The sequence below is a fragment of the Myotis nattereri genome (genome assembly GCF_964212035.1).
Source record: "Myotis nattereri genome assembly, chromosome: 11".
Lineage (NCBI taxonomy): Eukaryota > Metazoa > Chordata > Mammalia > Chiroptera > Vespertilionidae > Myotis > Myotis nattereri.
Window position 1 is genome coordinate 65,691,874 of NC_138086.1, and position 21,894 is coordinate 65,713,767.

General features: G+C 35.7%; 2 protein-coding genes across 2 annotated transcripts in view; one reads left to right on the top strand and one right to left on the bottom strand.

Annotated features, from left to right (window-relative positions):
- CD36 (CD36 molecule (CD36 blood group)) overlaps nt 1-21,894 on the bottom strand; it is a 275,923-nt gene that overhangs the window by 173,914 nt on the left and 80,115 nt on the right. Inside the window, exon 3 of the mRNA XM_081102358.1 lies at nt 7,672-7,749. The gene's annotated coding sequence lies outside the window, so the exon portion shown is untranslated. The remainder of the gene's footprint in view (nt 1-7,671; nt 7,750-21,894) is intronic.
- The window catches only part of GNAT3 (G protein subunit alpha transducin 3), a gene marked incomplete at both ends in the record, with an annotated part of 47,545 nt that overhangs the window by 13,591 nt on the left and 12,060 nt on the right, over nt 1-21,894 (top strand). Inside the window, 4 exons of the mRNA XM_081102360.1 lie at nt 1,306-1,348; nt 6,782-6,923; nt 15,280-15,437; nt 20,527-20,655. Coding sequence (XP_080958486.1) covers nt 1,306-1,348; nt 6,782-6,923; nt 15,280-15,437; nt 20,527-20,655 — 472 coding nt within the window. The remainder of the gene's footprint in view (nt 1-1,305; nt 1,349-6,781; nt 6,924-15,279; nt 15,438-20,526; nt 20,656-21,894) is intronic.

Sequence of the window (21,894 nt, forward strand, 5' to 3'; positions counted from 1 at the left end):
AGGGGGCTTCTTCCTGCTTTCCCTTTCGCCTCCCTGCATTGTGCCTGCATATGCAAATTAACCGCCATCTTGTTGGCAGTTAACTGCCAATCTTAGTTGGCAGTTAATTTGCATATAGCCCTGATTAGCCAATGAAAAGGGTAGCGCTGTACGCCAATTACCATTTTTCTCTTTTATTAGTGTAGATAATAAAAGTCTAATATGCTAAGTGTCTGGTCATCCAGTTGTCCATTCAACCAATCAAAGAGTAATATGCTAATGATATGCTAAGGCCGCTCAACCACTCGCTATGACGTGCACTGACCACCAGGGGGCAGACAATTGACCAGTTGCTATGATGTGCACTGACCACCAGGGGGCAGACACTCTGACCAGTAGGTTAGCTTGCTGCTGGGGTCCGGCCAATCAAGCCCTCCTGTGGTCCCTCCCCAGCTGGCCAACCTCCTGCATCTCTCCCTGGCTCTGATTGTTCACCAATGGGGTCCCTCGACTTGGCCTGTGCCCTCTTGCAATCCGGGACCCCTCAGGGGATGTTGGAGAGCCAGTTTTGGCTTGATCCTGCAGACCAGGCTGAGGGACCCCACTGGTGCATGGTTCGTGCACCAGGCCTCTAGTATTGTTAATAATTTTAATCATCCTTATATGAATCCTCTTGAGTCCCCTTGCATTTATTCTACTGTTTAAAATACAACTTCTCTGTAGGCCTTTTAATTCATTTACTGTTTCTCTTCTGTTTCCTTCCTTTAAACAGAAGAGAAAGTGCCTGTGTAGCAACATAAATATGATGATGAAGGCAAGATCCCCTTCTTCAATCACAATAGGCTTTCTGGAAATAAAAAGTTATTGCTTAGTGTTTTTGTGTGTAGCTTTTGTTGTTATTATTTAATCAATGGAATATATGCAGAGACATTCTGGGAGAATGAGAGTGATCTAGAAACTATAAAGTTTGGGCCATTTCTTTAAGATACAAAGCCAAGAAATAATCTTTCTAAAGTATGTTCAAATATAATAATAGGATTTTTTTCCTAATGTCATGTAATTCTTGCTTTAGAATATACATTCTACCTTGAAACCAAACTATATCTGGATCTATCATCAATATAGGTGGGTTTCATTTCCTTCTGCTATCCTGGAAAGTAGACACCTAATACCTTTCAAGACTTAATGGAAAAATTATCCTGCTTTTTACATAGGAGAGCTGTCTGTTAAGGATTTACCCATGAGATAGTGATGTCACAGGTTTTAATATGTATATGAGTTTGATGTACATATATCAGTTGATAACACTCCCATCTTTCTTTTCAGGAGCAGGAGAATCTGGAAAAAGTACTATTGTTAAACAAATGAAGTAAGTATATACTATTATAAATGTTTACTATTTAATATCTGTCCATCTATTTGACCATTTTAAAAATAAATACCTCTGGGAAATGTGATTGATAATCTAAATCTGCGACTTTCAACAGGTGTGCTGTGGCACACTGGCGTGCCACAAGAATTTTAAAAACATGCAACACTTGACTATTTAGTCAGGGGCACTGACCTCTTTTCCCTTAGATTGTCAAATAATAATAAAAAAATAACAACAGCCAACATAATAGTTATCCAGTGTGAATGCCCTGTATGAACCGTAAATATAGAGTTGCATCATATTGGTTACATCACATAATAACATAGCGTCTTGATTGGTTAATTCTTGTTACCAGAAATGATTATATACAAGATTTTTTATTTTATTTTATTTCTTATTCTTGTTAATCCTCACTCAAGGATATTTAGACATCGATATGAGAGAAACATAGATTGGTTGTCTCCTGCAGGCACTCCAACAGGAATGAACCTACAACCCAGGTATGTGCCCTTGACCAGGAATCAAACCTTTAACCCTTCAGTGTGCAGGCCGATGTTCTACCACTGAGCCACAGTGGCCAGGGCAGCACATAATTTTTTAAAAAGTCACTTTGGAGCAAAAAGGGTAGGTTATTATTATTATTTTTTTGTAAATATATCAAAATTATATCTATTTTTTGTAAGATTGGCAAAAAATGCAACTTTTTTTGGTGTGCTGCAGAATTTTAATAATTAGTTAATGTGAGCCATGAAATAAAAAAGCCAGAAGATTGCTGATTCAAATCACCCATAGTAGCAGAGCTATCACAATTTCTGTGTCAGTAATATTATAATTTTCACTTTTCTTTTAAATTTTGCATCTTCACAAGATGAATACCAAAAGCAGTTATACTATAAATATGTTAATCTGAGTATAAATAGAACTTTAATATTGTGGTCATAAGCCAGAAAGATTTTTAAATATGTCAGTCAATGATCCATTTGAATTTAGGAGAAAACTATTTTTAGCCTAATTAGTATTTTGCTTACCTGAGAATAAAATGCATATTTAAAGTTATGATTATCGTAGACTTAAATTTATTTTCTTTACTTTTTTCTCTTTATAATGAAATTAGAGGCCTGGTGCCAGGGGGCATGGGGTGGGGGGTCGGGGGGTGTCCCTCAGCCCGACCTGCACCCTCTCCAATCTGGGACCCCTCGGGGGATGTGACTGCCGGTTCAGGCTAACTGCCTCTGCCTGCCAGCTAGATTGCCCCTACCTTGCCCCCTGCCAGCCTGATCGCCTCTCACCACCTCTGTCTTGGCCCCCAGCCTAAGCCACAGTCTGGCCTCCCTCTGCGGGAGGTGACCTGGTGGATCAGGGGAAGGCGCCACCCCCATTACCCCGTTGCTGCTGCCACTGCTGGCCTGAGCCTGGGCCCTGGTAGCCGCTGAGGCTTTGTCCCGAAGGACATCCACCCTAATTAATATATTACCCTTTTATTAGTATAGATAAGTACACCTGCATTTCTTAATACTGAGATAATGAACACAAAAACTCTATGAATCTAGAATGTGATGCCTAAATAAATAAAATGGCAATTGATAGGTGGAGATAAATATGTGCAATTTCATGGCTCTGTCACTGCTGGAGAATTTTGAAGGACAATTGCTGTTATAGGAGAAGATGCTAATCATTTTTAGCACATTTCTAATTAAATGTTCAAGGATTTTGTTCTTCACATATCATGAGGGAATGTTTCCAATGAATGATGAAATTGTCTATAATCTACACCACTGTTTTTTCCCTTATTTCTGAGTAATAAGATGTGAGTTCCATATTGGTTCCCATATCAACCAATATTTAAAGTCCACTTTTGAATGCTGTCACCTATGTCTGTAACTACATGTTTGACCTTTTCTCCTGTCTTTGAAGTTCAGAGTTCCTTTATCCAGATCACTGCTCATACTGCTTTCGGGTTCTCAGATCCATCCCTGCACCCAGCCATCTCGTATTTCTTTATACTATTACCACTATGTTCACCTGTTTTTTTCTTGCAGGTTATAATCATGCTTGAATCCCTCTTATCCTTTTTACTTTTGCACTCTCTATAAAGTAAAGTGCAGTAAGAAAAGATATGACCATTGGGCTATATAAAAATTAAAACTTTTAAATATATTTAACCATAAATAAAATTAAAGAGAAAATTTGAAAAAAATTATAATAAATAATTGAATACCATAATATGTAAAGAGCTATTAATTGTTAAGAAAAACAATTAGCTGCCCAATATATATATATGTGAAGAGACTATGAACAGACCGTTTATAAGACAAAATTCAAATATCTATGAAATATATATACATATATATTTAGTTTAACCTCACTAATATAAAAAATAAATAATAGTGAGCTGTTTCTCATCTTAGTAAATTAGCAAACAATAATTGCAAAGTAATATTACTTAATAAGAGTGATGTTTTGAGAAATAAATATTTCTTATTACTACTTGTAAACTTGTTACAGCAAGTTTATAGAAATAATTTTGGCAATTATGCACAATAAGTTGATAAAATAATTATTAACATTTTAAACATATTTTTGAGAATTTTTAATAATACAATAATTTAAATATAAAAAGATATAAAAATAAAACAATATAAATATTAAAATGTATGCACAGAGACATATCCACCTTATTTCAAATATTGAAATACAAGATAGGATAAAATACCCTAAATTAAAATTAAACATAATCAAATAGTTTGTGAAATCATGAGATTATTCACCTTTAAGATTTTGTGTCCATTATAAGTTATATGTATATGAAAAAAAATTTAATAAAAGAAAATACTAATGTTAACTGAAAAACCAAGATATAAAATTGCATAAACAGCTGTAGTTCAACAATGACAGAATAGATAATGTTTCTCCTGGTTCTGCCCCATCTCTCCCTCCTCAGAGTCTTTTAGGAATAGTCAACATGTTCACTGGCTAAGGTCATAGGCTCTAAAATCAGATTGCATTTGCTGCCCAGTTGTACCATAAATGAAGTTAAGGCTAGTTAGTCAATGTATCTGACTACTTTTCTTACCTGCAAAATTTAGATGATCATTTTACCTACTTTAACAAGCTTAGTGCAAAAAATGAGAAGAGAAGGCAAATAGAGCACTTAAAACAGTGTGTGGCACATATTGAAAGCTTGATGACTGTGAGCATTATATTTGGTCATACTGATTCTTCTGCCTCGGTTATTCTCTTCCTCTTGATTATCTGGAAATAACTATTTATGCTAGAAAATTCAACTGTTTATCACTGCTTCCACCCTGATCCCTTACTCCCAATAAAATGTATCACTTTTTCTTTTCTAGTGCATTGCACCATGCAGAGGTTGTTGCTACACATAACCACATTGTACAAAAACAGATATGCTCTCCCTTCCTATAATCCAATAGTCTCTAATAGAACTTTCCAGGGTGATAGAGAGGTTATATAGCTGTACCATGGTAGCTCTTAGCCCAGCAGTTCTCAACCTGTGGGTCGCGACCCCTTTGGGGGTTGAACGACCCTTTCACAGGGGTCGCCTAAGACCATCAGAAAACACATATATAATTACATATTGTTTTTGTGATTAATCACTATGCTTTAATTATGTTCAATTTGTAACCATGAAAATACATCCTGCATATCAGACATTTACATTACCATTCATAACAGTAGCAAAGTTACAGTTATGAAGTAGCAACGAAAATATTTTTATGGTTGGGGTCACCACAACATGAGAAACTGTATTAAAGGATCGCGGCATTAGGAAGGTTGAGAACCACTGTCCTAGCCACATGTAGGTATTAAGTACTTCATTGGGGCTGGTGTGATTGAAGAATTAAATTTTAATATCTTTTAATTTGAATTAATGTGTCTAGTGACTAGTCTATATTTTGGGGGGTGGGGGGAAAGAAGGACTTGTTTAATTTATTCATTTTCTTCAGTGCATAATGTAATATGTTACAGAAAATGCCCAGTAAAAGCTTATTAATTTGAACAGAGCTAGGAATTAACTTGCAGGTAGAGAGCTCTCTTTCACAGAAATACATTTGTGCAGCTCCAAAACAAGTTACTTCAAGTCCCACTGCAGCTGGACTTTTTAAAGTCTGTTTTTGTCATTTGCTTTGTGATAAATGTTTCCTTTTTCAATGGTGAAAGGAAAGGGATCAGTACTTGTGCCAGGAAGAAAATCTAAATGACCCCTATTTGTAATTGGCATTCTGATTTAATAATTAAAATAATTTTCCAATTTTAATTTTTGACTAAGAATTGGAATTTCTTTAATAAATTTATTCCTACTATATCCACAAAAATATTTTACTGCATTTTCTATAGCCTTTAATTGACTAATTAATTTATTTTAATTGTTTAATATGTCAAGATAAACATGGCCATATTTACATTACAAATACAGCAATTATTGGCAATAAGATATTAAAAGTAGAAGAGATACAGGTACTGTCTCTACCTCTTTCACTGCAGAATCCATTTAAAGATTTTAATATCTTGGGAGATAGTGTGATCTTCCCCCCCACCCCCCACCCCCATGCTAAAGTCTCTAGGTAAATGGATACAACACAAATCTTTAATAACATGACATCCAGAATAATGCCTAATGGGCACAAAGCATTTCCAAAACAATGAGAGAGAAAAACTAACTAAAAGAAATAAGAACACATTATGCAATAAAGAAGCAATAAAGTAATTAGCATACGCAAAGATTTTAGCTTTTAATAGGTAAATCTATTTTAATCTATTTCTAAAACTATTGTAATATTTTTGAGTTCTAATTGAATGAGTGGAAGGAAAAGAAGAGTTCAGCCAAATTAAATGTCTGAGCATTTCAGCTTTGATTACTCAGTGGCACGCATGTAGTGTGACAGGAATTTAACAGCCAGGAATTACCTACATTAAAAAAAGATGCCTTTGTTACTGCTCTAAATAGAAAGCACACACTCCTATTTTTCAGAGTGTCTTAAGTGAGAGGAAAAGACATGAATTTCATACTAACTTACTTCTTTTCCTCTAGATATCATGTGTAAACACTACTTACGCAACTTTTTCCTGGGAATCTGGGCGTTTTTTCTCTTGAAAAGAAATAAGCTTTCTAAATAAAATGTTCATGATTTTCCCATTTTTAATAGTGCTTTATCTAGAGCAAATCCTAAGGTGTCTTTATATTTAGCATTAGGAAATCAGAAAGAAAATATTGTACTAAACCCAAATGAAAATAAAAATCCAAAAACCAAAAAAATATTGTTCAGATTTACCATATATATGGACAAAAATCTTCCTTTTTCAATAAATATATACTTTAATTTTATTCAAGCAAATTATTATTATGTTTTAGTATTTTTAAAAAATCAATCGTTTGGCTCATGAAAGCTTTTCATGTTTAAATTATAGGATCATCCATAAGAACGGTTACAGTGAGCAAGAATGCATGGAATTCAAAGCAGTAATTTACAGTAACACATTGCAATCTATCCTAGCTATTGTGAAAGCCATGACCACCCTCGGGATTGACTATGAAAATGCCAGAAGTGCAGTAAGTATGCTAATAATCACAGTTTTATGTCCTACAATGGAGCATGAGCGATAAAATAGTAGGACTTAATAAGCTTATAGTACTAATCTATACCAAAAATTTAAGAATATGAATTTTGGAAACATTAATTCTGTTTAATGTAAGATTTCCAATTTTCTTTTAAATGAAATTTTTCTTTTATAACCTTATTCAACATTATCTATTCCTAGAAGTAAAACTTAATATGCAATAATATGCTATATTAGAGAAAAATACTGTTTATATTTGCTAAATACAAAAGAGTTTATTCCATAAAATCAAACTGTAAGGTCTTTACCTTTATTTTCTTAGTTTCATTGTGAGTCATTTCATGGAGACTTTATTCTTAATAAAAACACTGCAGTTATTATTTCTCAGTGATCATTACAAAGACTCCGTGGCATGGAACCGATTATTTAATAATGTTATGTTTAAAAATAACTCAAAATTATGTGATTAAAATGTTTCTATAGTAAATATACTCAAGTAGTCATAGTTTTGTTATTAAGATAGCAACTAAGTAGTTTCATTTTTCTTCTATTTTCTATTTTGTAATGTAATTATTTTATGTTAAAATACATTTAAAATCAACTTGTTTTAAAACAGTTTGTGTGCAAGCATATAAAACCATTTCAGTTGACAAACAAAGCGTGTAGTATTATCCAAAGAACAATAGTTAGCCACACCCCAAAAAGGGAGTAACTGTATATAATTCTTAGGAAGAACTCACCCATTTCCCTATCCCCTCCGGGAGCAGCTGGTTGCATCCGATGACAATTGAATTGTTCTCAAAGTAATTCGTAGATACCTTGACATACGAAAATAAAAACAGAGAAGAACAGTATAGTAAGTACAAAGGAAAAAAGTGACATTTGTACTTTTCCCTATTTTAACAGTAGGTTAGACCATGTAAAGGACCATTGGAAGCGGTTAGGATGAAAAGAAAAATATCTCATGCTAGTATTTTTTCCCCTATTTTTCTTAAAGCATAGTTGACATACAATATTACACAGGTTTCAGGTGTACAGCATAATTATTCAATGTTTATGCACCTTATGAAGTGGTCACCACATTTATCTAGTAACTCTCTGTCACTGTACAAAGTTAATTTGATGCTATAGATGATATTCCCTGTGCTGTACATTGCATCCCAGTGATTGATTGATTTTGTAACTGGAAGTTTGTACCTCTTATTCCCCTTTACCCCTAGTTACTCCTCCCCACAGATAGTGGAATCATAACCTATTTGTCTTTCTCTGACTTATTTTACTCTAAGTCCACCTATATTGTTACAAATGGTAAGGTTCCATTTTTTATGACTAACATTCCATTATACATATGTGTGTAGATGTGTATGTTTTATATATGTGTGTGTGTGCGCATAAAAAAACAACTGTTTGATTCATTTTTCTATTTATGGACACTCATGTTGCTTCCATATCTTGGCTATTGTGAATAATGCTGCAATGAACATAAGGATGCATATATCTTTCTGAATTAGTGTTTTTGTTTTCTTCTTGATAGCTACCCAGTAGTGAACTTACTGAATCACATAGTAGTTCTATCTTTTGGTTTTCTGAGGAAGCTCATGCTACTAATTTTAAGGAATACAGTAAATTCCATTTAGCTCTGCCTCTTCCTGACAAAGAGCACGGAAATGTCCTTGGGGCAAATCCTTTGTAAAGCAGAGTTAGGAGTTCTGCTAGGCTCTCCTTCCTTTACAGCTTAACCCAGAACTCGGCTCCAGTAAGTCACCTACTTTTCTAGGTTACAGTTTTTCTCCTTCATGTAAAAGGGAAACTTGCAAGAAATGAACTCCAAATATCCTTACTGTTTTTATCATCCTAAGATGTAGTGCTCACATTGTTATTCAAGGGTAGTTTAGTTTTCACTCTGACTGTCTTTTCCTATAAACCTAGGATGTTGAACTGGCCCTTAAAAGCCAACCTGAACTAACCCTTTTACTTAAAGATGTGAAAAAATAAGAGTCACAAAATAAGGGATTGGCCTCCCTTCAATTGCTGGACCTTAGAGCAAAACCCACTTCTCCTGGCTTCTATTAGATTACTTCTTCCTATGCAAGGTATTTTGTAAAAATACTTGTAATAGTTATTTTCTTTCTTCTAAGCAGTAATAATTCCCAAAATAGGTGTTCTTTCTGCATTCATTTGAGAATAATTTACTGTTTTAATTTGCATGTGTAATATTCCATATAGTTGCATCACTGAAATTGGAAATCACAACCTTGCCTATTGCTACTTATTTAAATACTAGGGGTCCAGTGGACGAATTTGTGCACCTTGAAAGGAACTGTGGGCCCAGAGGTTGTGGTGGGCACAGGGGCAGGTTTCAGCCCATCCTCTGCGCCCCTGCCCAGCCCCTCCTGCCACGGCCCCCAGCCCCCGTCTGCTGGCAGCCCCGCTCCCACTGCCACCGCTCCCATGTGCTGATGTGGCACCAGCCCCGCTCACATCCGCTGACTGAGTGGAGCAATTGGGGCCAGCGCCAGCAGCAAGTGTGAGCGGAGCTGGCGCCAGCAGCAGGTGTGAGTGCGGCCGCTGCTTTAATCACCTTTCAGGACCAGGTGGAGGTGGAGAAGCCCTCAGGGGCGATCAGGGCCAGCAGCCATCACTCGCACCCGCTGATGGCACCGAGTGATTGGGGCCCGTGATGGGCGCTGGCAGCAGATGTGAGCTCCAGGCAGGCCACAGCATGCAGGAACAAAGAATTTTCAATAACCACCAGAGGCTCACTCGGATGACAGCAACCAGTGCTCTGCCTTGGTCTGGAGCCCCCGCTCACTTGCTCCACCATCCCGCCACGGCTAACGCCTGCCATGTTCTGCGTGCGCCCCCTGGTGGTCATGCCATAGCAACTGGTTGTTTGGTTGTTCTGCCGTTTGGTCTATTTGCATATTAGAGTTTTATACAGAGAGATATTGTGTGCTTCATATAGCCCAGTGTTTGCAAAGAGGTGATTCCAGCAATCACTAAAGACCTGAAATCTGTTGGTTAAAAGTCTTAATGATCTGGTATTCAGGTGGAGTGAAGATAATAGATTCTGTACATTGCTGCCATTATTGCTAACTGAAAAATAAAAGAAATGTAATTTATTCAAAATGTGCATTGAATGGGGAAAAAAACAGATTAATTTAAGCAGCACTAAGCAACTGGCACAACTTCTCAGGAGTAACTATGTTCTCAAGTATTATCACCATTGTCAGGCACTACACAGCTCATATTTTTATTTAAACTAACATAAATGATAGCGGTTTCAATCACAACCTTTAGTATTTGATTTTAGGATTAATGCATTTTATGCATCTCACTTAAACTGTGTATTCAACAGATTAATTGCTAAGCGCTTTACCTATGTGTACAATTCAGAGTTCTGATTTCCTACAGCTTTCTCTTTCTCTTTTTATTTGTTTATTTATGCCAGGTAATATATTCTTACATAGCCATTGTACATTATCACACAGATTGCCATTCAAAGAGGAAAAGAGACTTAACCAAAAATTTACGTGAGTTTTTTGGTTACTGGTTCCTTAAGTTTAGACCGGTTACTTAATGTCTCTAATTTCAGCTCCCTTACCCACAAAATATTAGTGCTTTCCTTACTGAATTATAATGACTATTGTGAAATGAAGGAGAAACGTAAGATATACATTTAAATACCAAGTATTGCAAAATGTAAGCTCCCAGTAAATATTAGATATAGTAACCTTTTAGTAATCACTTTGAATATAGGCAAATTAAAATGTATTATTTTATTCTGCACATCTAACATGTACCTGAGTTGCAGGCCCCGACACATGTGGGAGCCAACCAGTTGATGTGTCTCTCCCCCTCCCTTCCACTCTAAAAATCAATGGAAAAAATATCCTTGAATGAGGATTAACAAAAAAAAAAAAAAAAAGAAAAGAAAAGAAAAAAGAAAGGGGGCTTGTTTTTGTTTTGGTTTAATATCTAATAGACTGACTTCAGGAATATAGAACTTGTAAAGAGAATAAAGCTGAAGAAACAAGACAGGGCAGAATAAAGGCATTTAATAAATTTCCATTTACCCTTTATGAATATTACTAGTGACCCAGAGCACAATATCATATGCAATAGGCCGCCCACTGCTTCCGTGGGAGCCGGCGGGAGCCGCAGTGCGCCTGAGAGCACTGGTGGGAGGGAGCCGTGCCACTTCCACGGGAGGCGGAAGGGATCTGTGCCAATTCTGCAGGATCGGAGGTGGGGAGGAGGGACCTAGAGGTAATCCATGCGTGCGCAGCCTGTTGAACGGTCATTACTGTGACGCCATAACAGACAATTTGCATATTACCTCTCTCTCTCTCTCTCTCTCTCTCTCTCTCTCTCTCTCTCTCTCTCTCTATATATATATATATATATATATATATATAAAATATTCTACTTTAGAACTTCTGAAACATCCAGTAAACCAGCATTAAAGAATGTTAAAAGTTATAACACTTTTATCACACAATCTGGGTGTTTTTGAAACTATTTTTGACATAGCACCCTGCAAAGTGAACCCTACAATCTGAACCAAAGAACATATATTCCTGAAGATGGTCTATGATACAAGTTCTGTGATCAAATAAGTCGGGGATACTTACATACTATTACAACTTCTTGGAAATTTGCAAACAATATTAGTTATCAAAGACTCTAAAAATCTGAAGCAACAAGCTTGGAACTTTTAAACAGGTATTTTCCCAAATAACTAAATTATGATATATTTTCCTTCATTTGATAGATACATTTTTTTCAATCTTTGGAATTATGAGTCTAGGGTTCAGAATGCATATTCATGTGGTTCTAGAATCTAGGACCATCTCAAGTCCCTAATATTGATGAGGAAGTTCTGGGTAACCTGTACAGAAAATATATATTTTGCTTTCTAAGCAATAATCCCCAAACTATGCAACCTTGAATTAGCCATTCTAGAACCACCATAATTTCCATGCCTTTCCAAATAAATTATAAAGAAATAAAATTTCTTCAGGATGCCACTCATTCCCACTTGGGACTATAGAAAAAAAAATGTGGGAAATTATTGGAGGTTCCATTAAAGTTTCCCTACAAGTGTGATCTGAGATAATTAATATATTTATTTTATCGATTCATTCATTCAACAATACTTCAGAGGCATGAACTATGTATTAGATTCTCTTCCCAGTCTTAAGGATGTAGAAGTGAACAAAATAATGAAATCTCTGCCTTCAAGTGCTTAAAGTATAATATAAAAGATACAGAATAAAGACGTGTACTATATAAGTACTTATAAGTACTATGAAAAAAAATCAAGGAGGGCAAGGGGCTAGAGAGTAATAGAAAAAGAATGGCCATAGATGGCACGCATGAGGGGATGGTATTTGTGAAGAGACCGAATGAAGCAGGAAGTGAGCAACAAGGAAGACGTGAAATGGGGGCTTGGTGAGTTCAAGAAAGAGGAAGGAGTCCTGTAGTTCTTGAGGAAATGAGGAAAGGGAGAGAGGGTGAGAGGAGGAAAGAGAGAAATAAGTATAAAAAGAAAGGCATGAGTCAAAAATGTAGAGTCGTGTGAGCAATAATAAGAGATTTGAAAATACTGAAGTTTTGAAAACATGGGAGTAAGATAAGCAGTAGGAGTTCAGTTTTCAATCCATTTGGATGTTCTGTAAAAGACAAGTTCTCATTAGTACCTGTGTTATATATTTTAAAAATTCAAATGTGTTTGGTGGACCCAAGCCCTTAAACAAATGAATTTTTGATTCTTTAAATTACCGTGTTAGCCCTTTAGCAACTGAGGAATAACTTCAAGAATGGATATTCAGTATGTCCAATAAGACATTACTTATGTGATTTAAAAAGACACCAAAAAAAATTCTGCATATTGATTCTTAACTCAGTCCTCACATTTGAGTCACTGGAGAAATTCCTTAAAATACCTTGGCAGAAATTGACATCAGAGATGCTGGATCATCTTGTTTGTGTTGAGGTCCTGGTATCAATATTGTTAAGAAGTGCTCCATGGGTTTATCATGTACAGCCTGGTTTGAAAATCACCTCCATCAACTTCAGTTATGAATGCAATAAAATAAAAAAAACTAAAGATCTCAAAATACAAAAGCCAAACTGATAGGATTGCTTGCTCTTGGGGGAGATAATAGGATTGATGTATTGGTCAAAGAGGACTTTGTGACATTTAAATGCTCAAGGTGAGACTATGTTCATGATATCTATACAAACAAAGCATATTTAAATTAAAATGGAAAATTTTAAAGAGAAATGGAAGAGTTTATTAGCATGGTTTATAAAGGTACTAGAGGCCCGGTGCACAAATTCGTGCATCAGTGGGTTCCCTCAGCCTGGCCTGTGGGATCAGGCCAAAACTGGCTCTCCAACATCCCCTGAGGAGTCCCAGATTGTGAGAGGACGCAGGCCAGGCCGAGGGACCCCATTGGTGCACAATCAGGGCTGGGGAGGGACACAGGAGGATGGCCAGCCAGGGAGAGGCTGCAGGAGGGCTCCAGGGCATATCCAGCCCATCTCACTCAGTTCCAATAGGCCGGACCCCAGCAGCAAGCTAACCTACCAGTCGGAGCATCTGCCTCTCGGTGGTCCATGCACGTCATAGTGAGCGGTTGAGCAGCCTTAGCATATCATTAGCATATTACACTTTGCTTGGTTGAACGGATGATGGACTACTGGACACTTAGCATATTAGGCTTTTGTTATAGGATACTAATAAGGCATGTAGTTTTTCCCCTTTATGGACAAAACTATTTGAGCAACTGTCTCATTGCATCATTTCTTCTAAATGGCATTTTTATAGTGGAAAGAGGCAAATGAGATAATGTCAGCAAAAGTGGCTGCATCATATTTTATTGGCTTTGGAGTTCTCTCTCATAGCCAAATAATCAGGAAGAAGTATTTAAAACTTACCCAATGCTGATGCAAGAAAATGGGGTTTAAACTTCTGATTTAGCCACTTAAAAATGTTGGCCTAATGGTCATTTGATCAGTTTGGTTTGGCAATAAAATCTCAATGTGAAGAAAGACAAAAATAAGGTTTTTAATCTTAAGAAAGCCTCTCTCTAACATTGAGAAACATACCCTTATGTTTCTCAGCAGGTTTTTAATAAAACAGTGAAATAAACGTGGCATCAATTTACAATAAGAACAATAAATTAAATTGTATCAGAAAACCAGCAAGTTCTTATTGGACATACTCCTAACATTTCACAAAATATATTTGGGTCTGACTCTTCTTCTGATGCTTATTTTCTTTATTGGCTCATCAAATTAAGCACTGACTCTTAGATTCCTCATTTGTAAAATGGGAAAAAATATAGTGTCTATGCGACTGTTTGTGAGGATTGTGTGAGATATTACATGTGCTGTCTTGGAGTATAAGAATATGTACAGGAAAGAGTAAGAGCTTTGGAATCAGACAAGGAGAATGTGAGCCCAGACTTCATTTGCCTGGTCTATATTGGTCAACAATTATTGTGAAATTCAAATTCTTATTCTTAAAATATTTTTGTTACGAAACAGACTTGATAGTTAGTTTAGGTAAACTGTGGACTGTATTATTTACTCAGTGTACTTTTATATCTGCTCTTGTCAACTCCAAACATTCTATCAGGACTAACACAATTTTTGCTTTCTTCTCTATTTTCCTTTCTCTTTTCCTCTTTTTTTTTTCTTCATTGTCTTAACTCTGCCCTATTAATTTACCCCCAAAGGCATGCAATTAACAGCACTACATTGGACATTCAAAATTTTGAGTATATTTAAATGTTTACCATTAGTAATATGATTACAAAGAGGTACATGCTGGCAAATAATATTGTATATCAATTTTTCAGTATGATTTTAGAATACTGAGTTTTATTTTCCATTTCTCTAATTCTTATTTGATAGCTTTATTTCCTAGGGAAAAAATGTGGCCATTATCAAAGGAATACTATGTGCCAATTTAGATCAGATCCATTACCCTTTTATGAGCATTTGACCATCTGAGAGCTCGATGGACTTATACCAAGCTATTGTTATCCCTTTTTACATCATAATCAAAACTTAATGATTTATAGCAAAATATACAACAAAATATCCTATCTTTTTATGATAATACTTAAATCTATTAATTTTTGCAATGGAGAACTCTTTTGGGTATTAGCCAGTGATCATAAGGCACCTTAGATATATTGTTTACATGTTCAATGGAATTATTACCTAAAGAAATAATATAAAATCATCCAATTTAAATGTTCTCTTTAAAAAAAAGAATATGTGATTTCAAATAATGACACATTTTTATTCTTTTCATAAAAACATTGCCATAGGAAGACCAAAGACAACTTTATGCGATGGCAAATGCCCTAGAAGATGGAGGAATGACGCAGGACCTGGCGGAGGTAATAAAACGGCTGTGGAGAGATCCGGGGACTCAGGCCTGCTTTGAAAGGTCAGCCGAGTATCAGCTCAACGATTCAGCAGCTTAGTAAGTGAATACATTTCTACAGGAATTGCGGTGGAAATATTTACAATTAAGAATTATAACTGTATATTCTGCACTCATACACACAAATAAGAAAAATAAATGGCTTTTCTATTTATTATAGTAAAATAAAAAGTAATTCAAGAGAAATAAAAAAGATCAAAGTGATGTAAATGAGATGCAAAAAAATATAACCAGGGGCGCATCCTATATTATAAATCCCTAATATGCAAATCAACCGAACAGCAAAACGACCGGTTGCTATGACATGCATTGACCACCAGGGGCAGATGCTCAATGCAGGAGCAGCTCCCTGGTGGTCAGTGCACTCCCACAGGGGGAGTGCTGCACAGCCAGAAGCCGGGCTGACTGCTGGCTAGCACAGTGCTAAGGAGCAGCAAGCTGAGGGGTAAGAAACAGCAAGCAGGTATGCAGTAAGAAGTGAGGGGTCCTGGACTGCGAGAGGGTGCAGGCCAGGCTGAGGGACCCCTCTCCCACCCCACCCTACCCCCAGTGCACGAATGTCATGCACCGGGCCTCTAGTTTTAAATAACTAATTTTGAAATTGTTTTCCTGAGAAGATCTCTATGTTTTAAATATGTTTTCAAGACCAGTCAGTGTGGCGCAGTGGTTGAGTGTCGACCTATGAACCAGGAGGTCACTGTTAGATTCCAGGTCAGGGCACATGCCTTATTATACTTGTAGCAGTTGCAGCTACCAAGATTATTCACTGATAGTGGCAAGCAGAAATTTAGGGGGGGAAAACTCAGTTCCTTTAAGAAAGCATTTAATCTCTGAACTACCCTGGAACTGCTCTATAACTGGATTACTGATGTTATGTAAGATTAAAGAAAAAAAATCCTTGTGCCCTACCCTGTTTGGCTTAGTGAATAGAGCATTGGCCTTAGGACTGAAAAGTTCCCGGTTCGATTTCGGTAAGGGGCACATGCCCGGATTGTGGGCTTAATCCCCAGTGGGGGTGTGCAGGAGGCAGTCCATCAATGGTTCTCTTTCATCATTTATGTTTCTATCTTTCTATCCTTCCCCCTTTCTCTCTGAAATCAATAAAATATATATATTTTAAAAAAGACAATTGACTACTAATTCATTAATATATAAATAGCTAGCTAGCTAGATAGATAGATAGATATGTTCTCTCCAAACTAAAAGGAATTAATTATTTTGCGTCATGCTCAACATAAACACAGCATGGTGACATGCACACTAAGGTTGTGCTATTCATTTCATCTCTAATCATGTTATTGAAGTCATGGTCTAAGGTAATCAGATTAATGACACATGCTTTGATTCAAAGAGTTCTAGAAAAAGTAGTGTATTGATATTCACAACACTGGTACATTGTGGAATTCTTGTTTGAGTCTCAAGAAAGACTATATAATTTTCATAGCTCTCATCCAGTTTGTAGTTATCAGCAACAAGGAAATTAGAAAGTTGTGACACTATTTATAATTGCATTATCAAAATGATTTTAGGTTTCCATTTTAGTAACTGGTTCTTATCTTATCCCATGGTCACATGCCTACAAGTATGTGTGTGCATGTATGTAAATATAGTTTCATTACATATTCTATATTTCTGTCTATGCATATTAATATGTAAAAGATATAAATACAGTCCTTTTGATGACCCCCAAACACAACATGCCTTGTGTAAGGAAAAAAACAACAACAGTAATGTGAAAGTGAAACAAATTAAAGATTATTTGAGGACAGAACAATAAAACTTGCATGATCTTCAGATTTTTGATCATAATGGGCAGAAGGATTATGGAGAGAGAAAGAAACATAAATTCTAGGAAAAGATCAGTCTTCTGTGATTATTCATTTATGTTCATTTTAAATCCCAAACCTAATGCATGCATTGTCCCTTATCAACTCTTGTCTCACTGATGAAGTAGAGAATGAATATCATCTTATGATTATATGAGCTTACATAACTGCTTTTATAAGTTTCTCAGTACATATTCATGTTTTAATACTAAGAGGGTTGTCAGTAGTATAGAAAAATATTGCTTTTTTATATGAATCATTGATAAAAGCAGTCAAAATTAATAAGAAACTGAAATATGGAATATTTTCATTAAAAATTGGTTAGCAAAGTTCAAAAATGGGAGGAAGGAAAAGTTAGATAGATAAATAAATGATAGAAAGCTGTTACTAGTTTTAGATACACATTATTGTTTAATATAATTTTCCCTTAAAATGTATTTATAATTATATTATCATATGTTTACCAAGTTCTTTGCTATTGAATAGCAAAAAGCATGTACATATCGTAGACAAAGTGAGCAGACAAAATGACATTTTATTGTATTTTCTAGTTTTTTTCTTTATTTTGACACATAAAATGTGTTTTGTACTGGGACTATCACAATATGGATTCATATTAAGAGCAATGTACCTGTTCTTCAAGCTAAACACGAGTACACAATATCTACTTGCAGTAGAGTAACAACAGGAAAGTTGATTCCACCCACATAATACACCCCATGTCTAAAAATGATTTCAGATAAAATCAAGAGAAATTAAATATTAACATTTTTGTTCTTAGGGATCCTTTAAAGAATGATTAAGTAAAAACTTGCTAAGAATAATAGCTGAATGGCTCTTGTTTTCTTCCAAAAATTAACAGATTTGTCTAAAATACTGAATGACATTCAATTTTTAAAACTAGTTACTATAATATCAAATCAGTACCATATTCATGTATATTTCAGAATCATTATATAAAGCAATGGTCTCTTTCTCTTCCTCTCTCTCCCTCCTCTTTCTTCTTTTTTTTCCTTTCCTCTTCTCTTTAATTCCTCCCTCCCTCCCCGCTCCTCTCTCCCTCCCTCTACCTCCCTCCTTCCCTTGTTTTCTTCCTTCCTTTCTCTATCTGTCTTTTTTTGTGTGTGTGAGAGATATTTGTTATCCTCTCAAACATAGATACCCTTCAAAATGAAGCTAATAGAGATGAGTCCTAAGCAGTGCAAGGAAAAAGAATACTGTTTGTTGGCAACATAGCACCTCCCCCATCACTACTAGCACACTGATGGAAAAGCATCATGACAGTGGCAAACAAGGGAAATATTTTAATTAATATTTGATGATTTACTCATTGAGACTAGTGTGTTATTGAAATTGCATATGTTTTAAGATTTAACATAGACTTGACCAGAAAAAAATGGTATTTTTACATGATTAAAAAATTAGATATTTTTAAGTGATTTGTCTTATATATATTTAGGGCCTGTGGTTTGGTTTAAGATTTAGTCTACAGGTTTGAGCACCCAAACCATATATTTGTTTATAAAAAAAAACATTTTAAATGCAAATCTGTCACTCTGCTAATGCTTCTGCTTTGCTTGAAATGATTTATATATACAAATAAAAGTACATTAAAATGTGACTACAAAAACATTCATTTGCCTATTATTAAAATAAATTAAATATCTATCATGGCAGGTATGTTTCTGTTTCGTTTCATTTTGTTTTTGCTTCTGCATGAATCAGTTGGCCAATAATAAATATACTTACCACCGATATAGAATTTGTCCATAAAAAATGCACAAAGAAACTTGATTCACAAAATAGAAAATAGGTAAGCTAGAAAAATATTCCAATACTTCCTTCTGACATATTTATATCTTTGTTTTTCCTCATTTTTTTAAAGATAAATTAAACTCTGTTAGAATAAAACAGAGTGATATATTTGCACATTATTACATATATGTATTTCTGAATTGTGATTGTCTATTTGTCCTGGGCCGTTTTTTGCCAATTCTAAGTTTATTTCCACTTAAAAGGAGAAAGACCCTTCAAGAATAAATTATCCATATTGCTGTTGGATTTATTTTTTTAACCAGTGATAAATAGCTTTGCTTTTTTAAGGCATTGTTCTAGATGCTAAGACATAAACAGTTCCTCAACTTAGTCCCTGGAAATTTCAACTTTTAAATGATTAATATTCAAGTGGATCCTACCTCTTAAATTTTATCTGACTGGATGAAAACCCATCATGATCTTTCTATTTAAGCCATACGTGTAAACTTGATTCATTATACTGAACAATTTTGTCATAAAAACCTTACTGGTCTATTGCTACCTCTAACATTTTTCCAGAAATAGCCATATTTCTAAGCTACTAAAACCTTTGTATCAAAAATCTAGAACAGTGATTTTCAACTGCTTTTAAAGCAATAAAACACTTAGTTTTAGGATCTGGTTTCAAGGATGAAGCTAAGAGTAGTTTCTTTCCTCTAATCTAACAGATTCGTCTTATAGAGCATTGGGCTTAGTCAGACTTCTTCCTGCCTTTCGTCACTCCGAGACACCTTGAGCAGAAAGAGAATAGAATCATCCTGGTAATAGCAGGGTTTGAACAGTGGCCTCCAGAGATGAGTGTGACACACTGATGCCCTGAGGGAAGAGTGGAGGAAGTAGACGTGGGTGCAGTGTGTAGGTTCAGCTTTCTGTCCCCAGGAGTGCTACTGGCTCAGGGTGGGTCAGCAATTTCGTGAATTAGTTCCACTGCGGACAAGCAAGAAAGTCAAACATTTCTTCTTTTATTGGACTAAGTGGATACAGTCATGGAACTTAGTGAAATTTGTTCAGAATCCTAAGCTAGAAAAATCCATGGAAAACAACACAACAACTTTCAAATCATGATGTTAAAATCAATCACTCTTAAAATTCAGTGTCTAAATACAAACTACGACATTGTGAGACTAGTCTAGTGATCACAAACACAAGGTGACCTTTTTGGACGATGTCAGTCTAATAAAGAGAACTTTCCTCTGAAATGTCTATCTACACCCCGGCAAGTATATCACATACACCTTATAAAATACAAGCAAAGGCAACATTTATCTATCCGCTTTTAACAGTGTCCCTACCCCCACAGGTCAGCTGTGGACCACACTCAGCGCAAGGCAACATCCTTGCCACCAAGCTCTTAGAGTTCTGATGAGCAGAGTTTGAAAACCACCAATCTGGATTTTTATAAGTTTAATGGACTCTAAACAACAATAAAAAATCATTTACAAAATTAAAGATATATATATGCTATTGTGTTTTGTTTGTTTTTTTAGCTACCTTAATGATTTGGACAGAATAACAGCTCCTGGATATGTCCCAAATGAGCAAGATGTTCTACATTCTCGAGTGAAAACAACGGGAATCATTGAAACTCAATTCTCCTTTAAAGACCTGCATTTCAGGTATAAGCAAACATATTTTTAACTATTAATAAAGGACATGTCATGCTCAATATTTCTGCACAGAGCAAAGCTCTAATTCATGTTCAAGTGCAGTGACTCCTTGGGAATGCTCATAGGCCCAGTTTACTTTCTTTCCCGCTGTCCTTGCCTGCCCGCCTATAGCTTCACACATGGACCCTCATCCTGAGCTCCATCCTTCCCTCCGAGAACAGGTGGGAGCTAGAATTTACTTTCCTCGTACTTGAAACTGATATCCCACTTAAAAAAGAAAATATATTTAAATAACATTTAAGCAACAGGTGCTGGAGGTCCTATTTCCTTTGCCTTCCAACCCTCCCATTTGCTTGAAGTACTCTTATGAATTTACTTCCTTAATTAAAAAATGCAAATAACTGAGAAGAGAATTATTTGAATATGATGCTATTTACTGGAATAGCAAGGCCTACTTTATAAGTATGGTTTGGTTATGAAAACGATCCCATTCGTTCCATTGTCATTGCATTATCAAGACCATCTTAGAAATTCTATTGCAATTGGACTTGAGCTACCAAAGGAAAACACTTCTATGATAGCAAGAAATAAAAATCCCTATTGTAGTGATAGAAAGGGTCCCTTGAAACTTAAGCACTTCTCCCTACCAATTGTGGATAAGGTGAAAGATTAAGCATTAAAACCAGGTTCTACATGTATCCTTTAGTAATGAAAAAAAGTCAGTAAAGTATAATTAATAAAGTCATTCATGCATGCAGTAATAAGAACATTTTTGAAAAGTAGAAAAACTAGAAAAAAAGGTGACATTAATTATTTGTATTAACTTGTGGGGGAAATTCATTTTAGTGGGAAAATATTTTAAGGCATTTTAAGTATTAAAATTGGTAATACACAATATCTAATTACAATAGTTGTTACAGGATAATTTACAAGTTAGTGTGGAAGAAAGCTCTTCAAAATGTATCCTAAATCTCAGGCCCACAAATAGTTAATTTTCTGAAAGGTGAGTGAAAGAGCAAACCAGGGTAAAAGGTCCGCAAAGACTGGGATTGACATCCCCTGTCGGTTAGGTGGTAAGCAAAGCTTATCTCCAGTCCTGTCATCACTATGGAGCATTTCCTCTTTGGCAACTACTTTCTCCAGTCTCCTGATCTGTGGTCTAGTTTCTGGGGTTTTCCTTTGGGAGCTCAACTCCAACTGCTCTGTCCTCTGCCTGCCCGAGGTCTCTCAAAGCATTTCTGGCACACT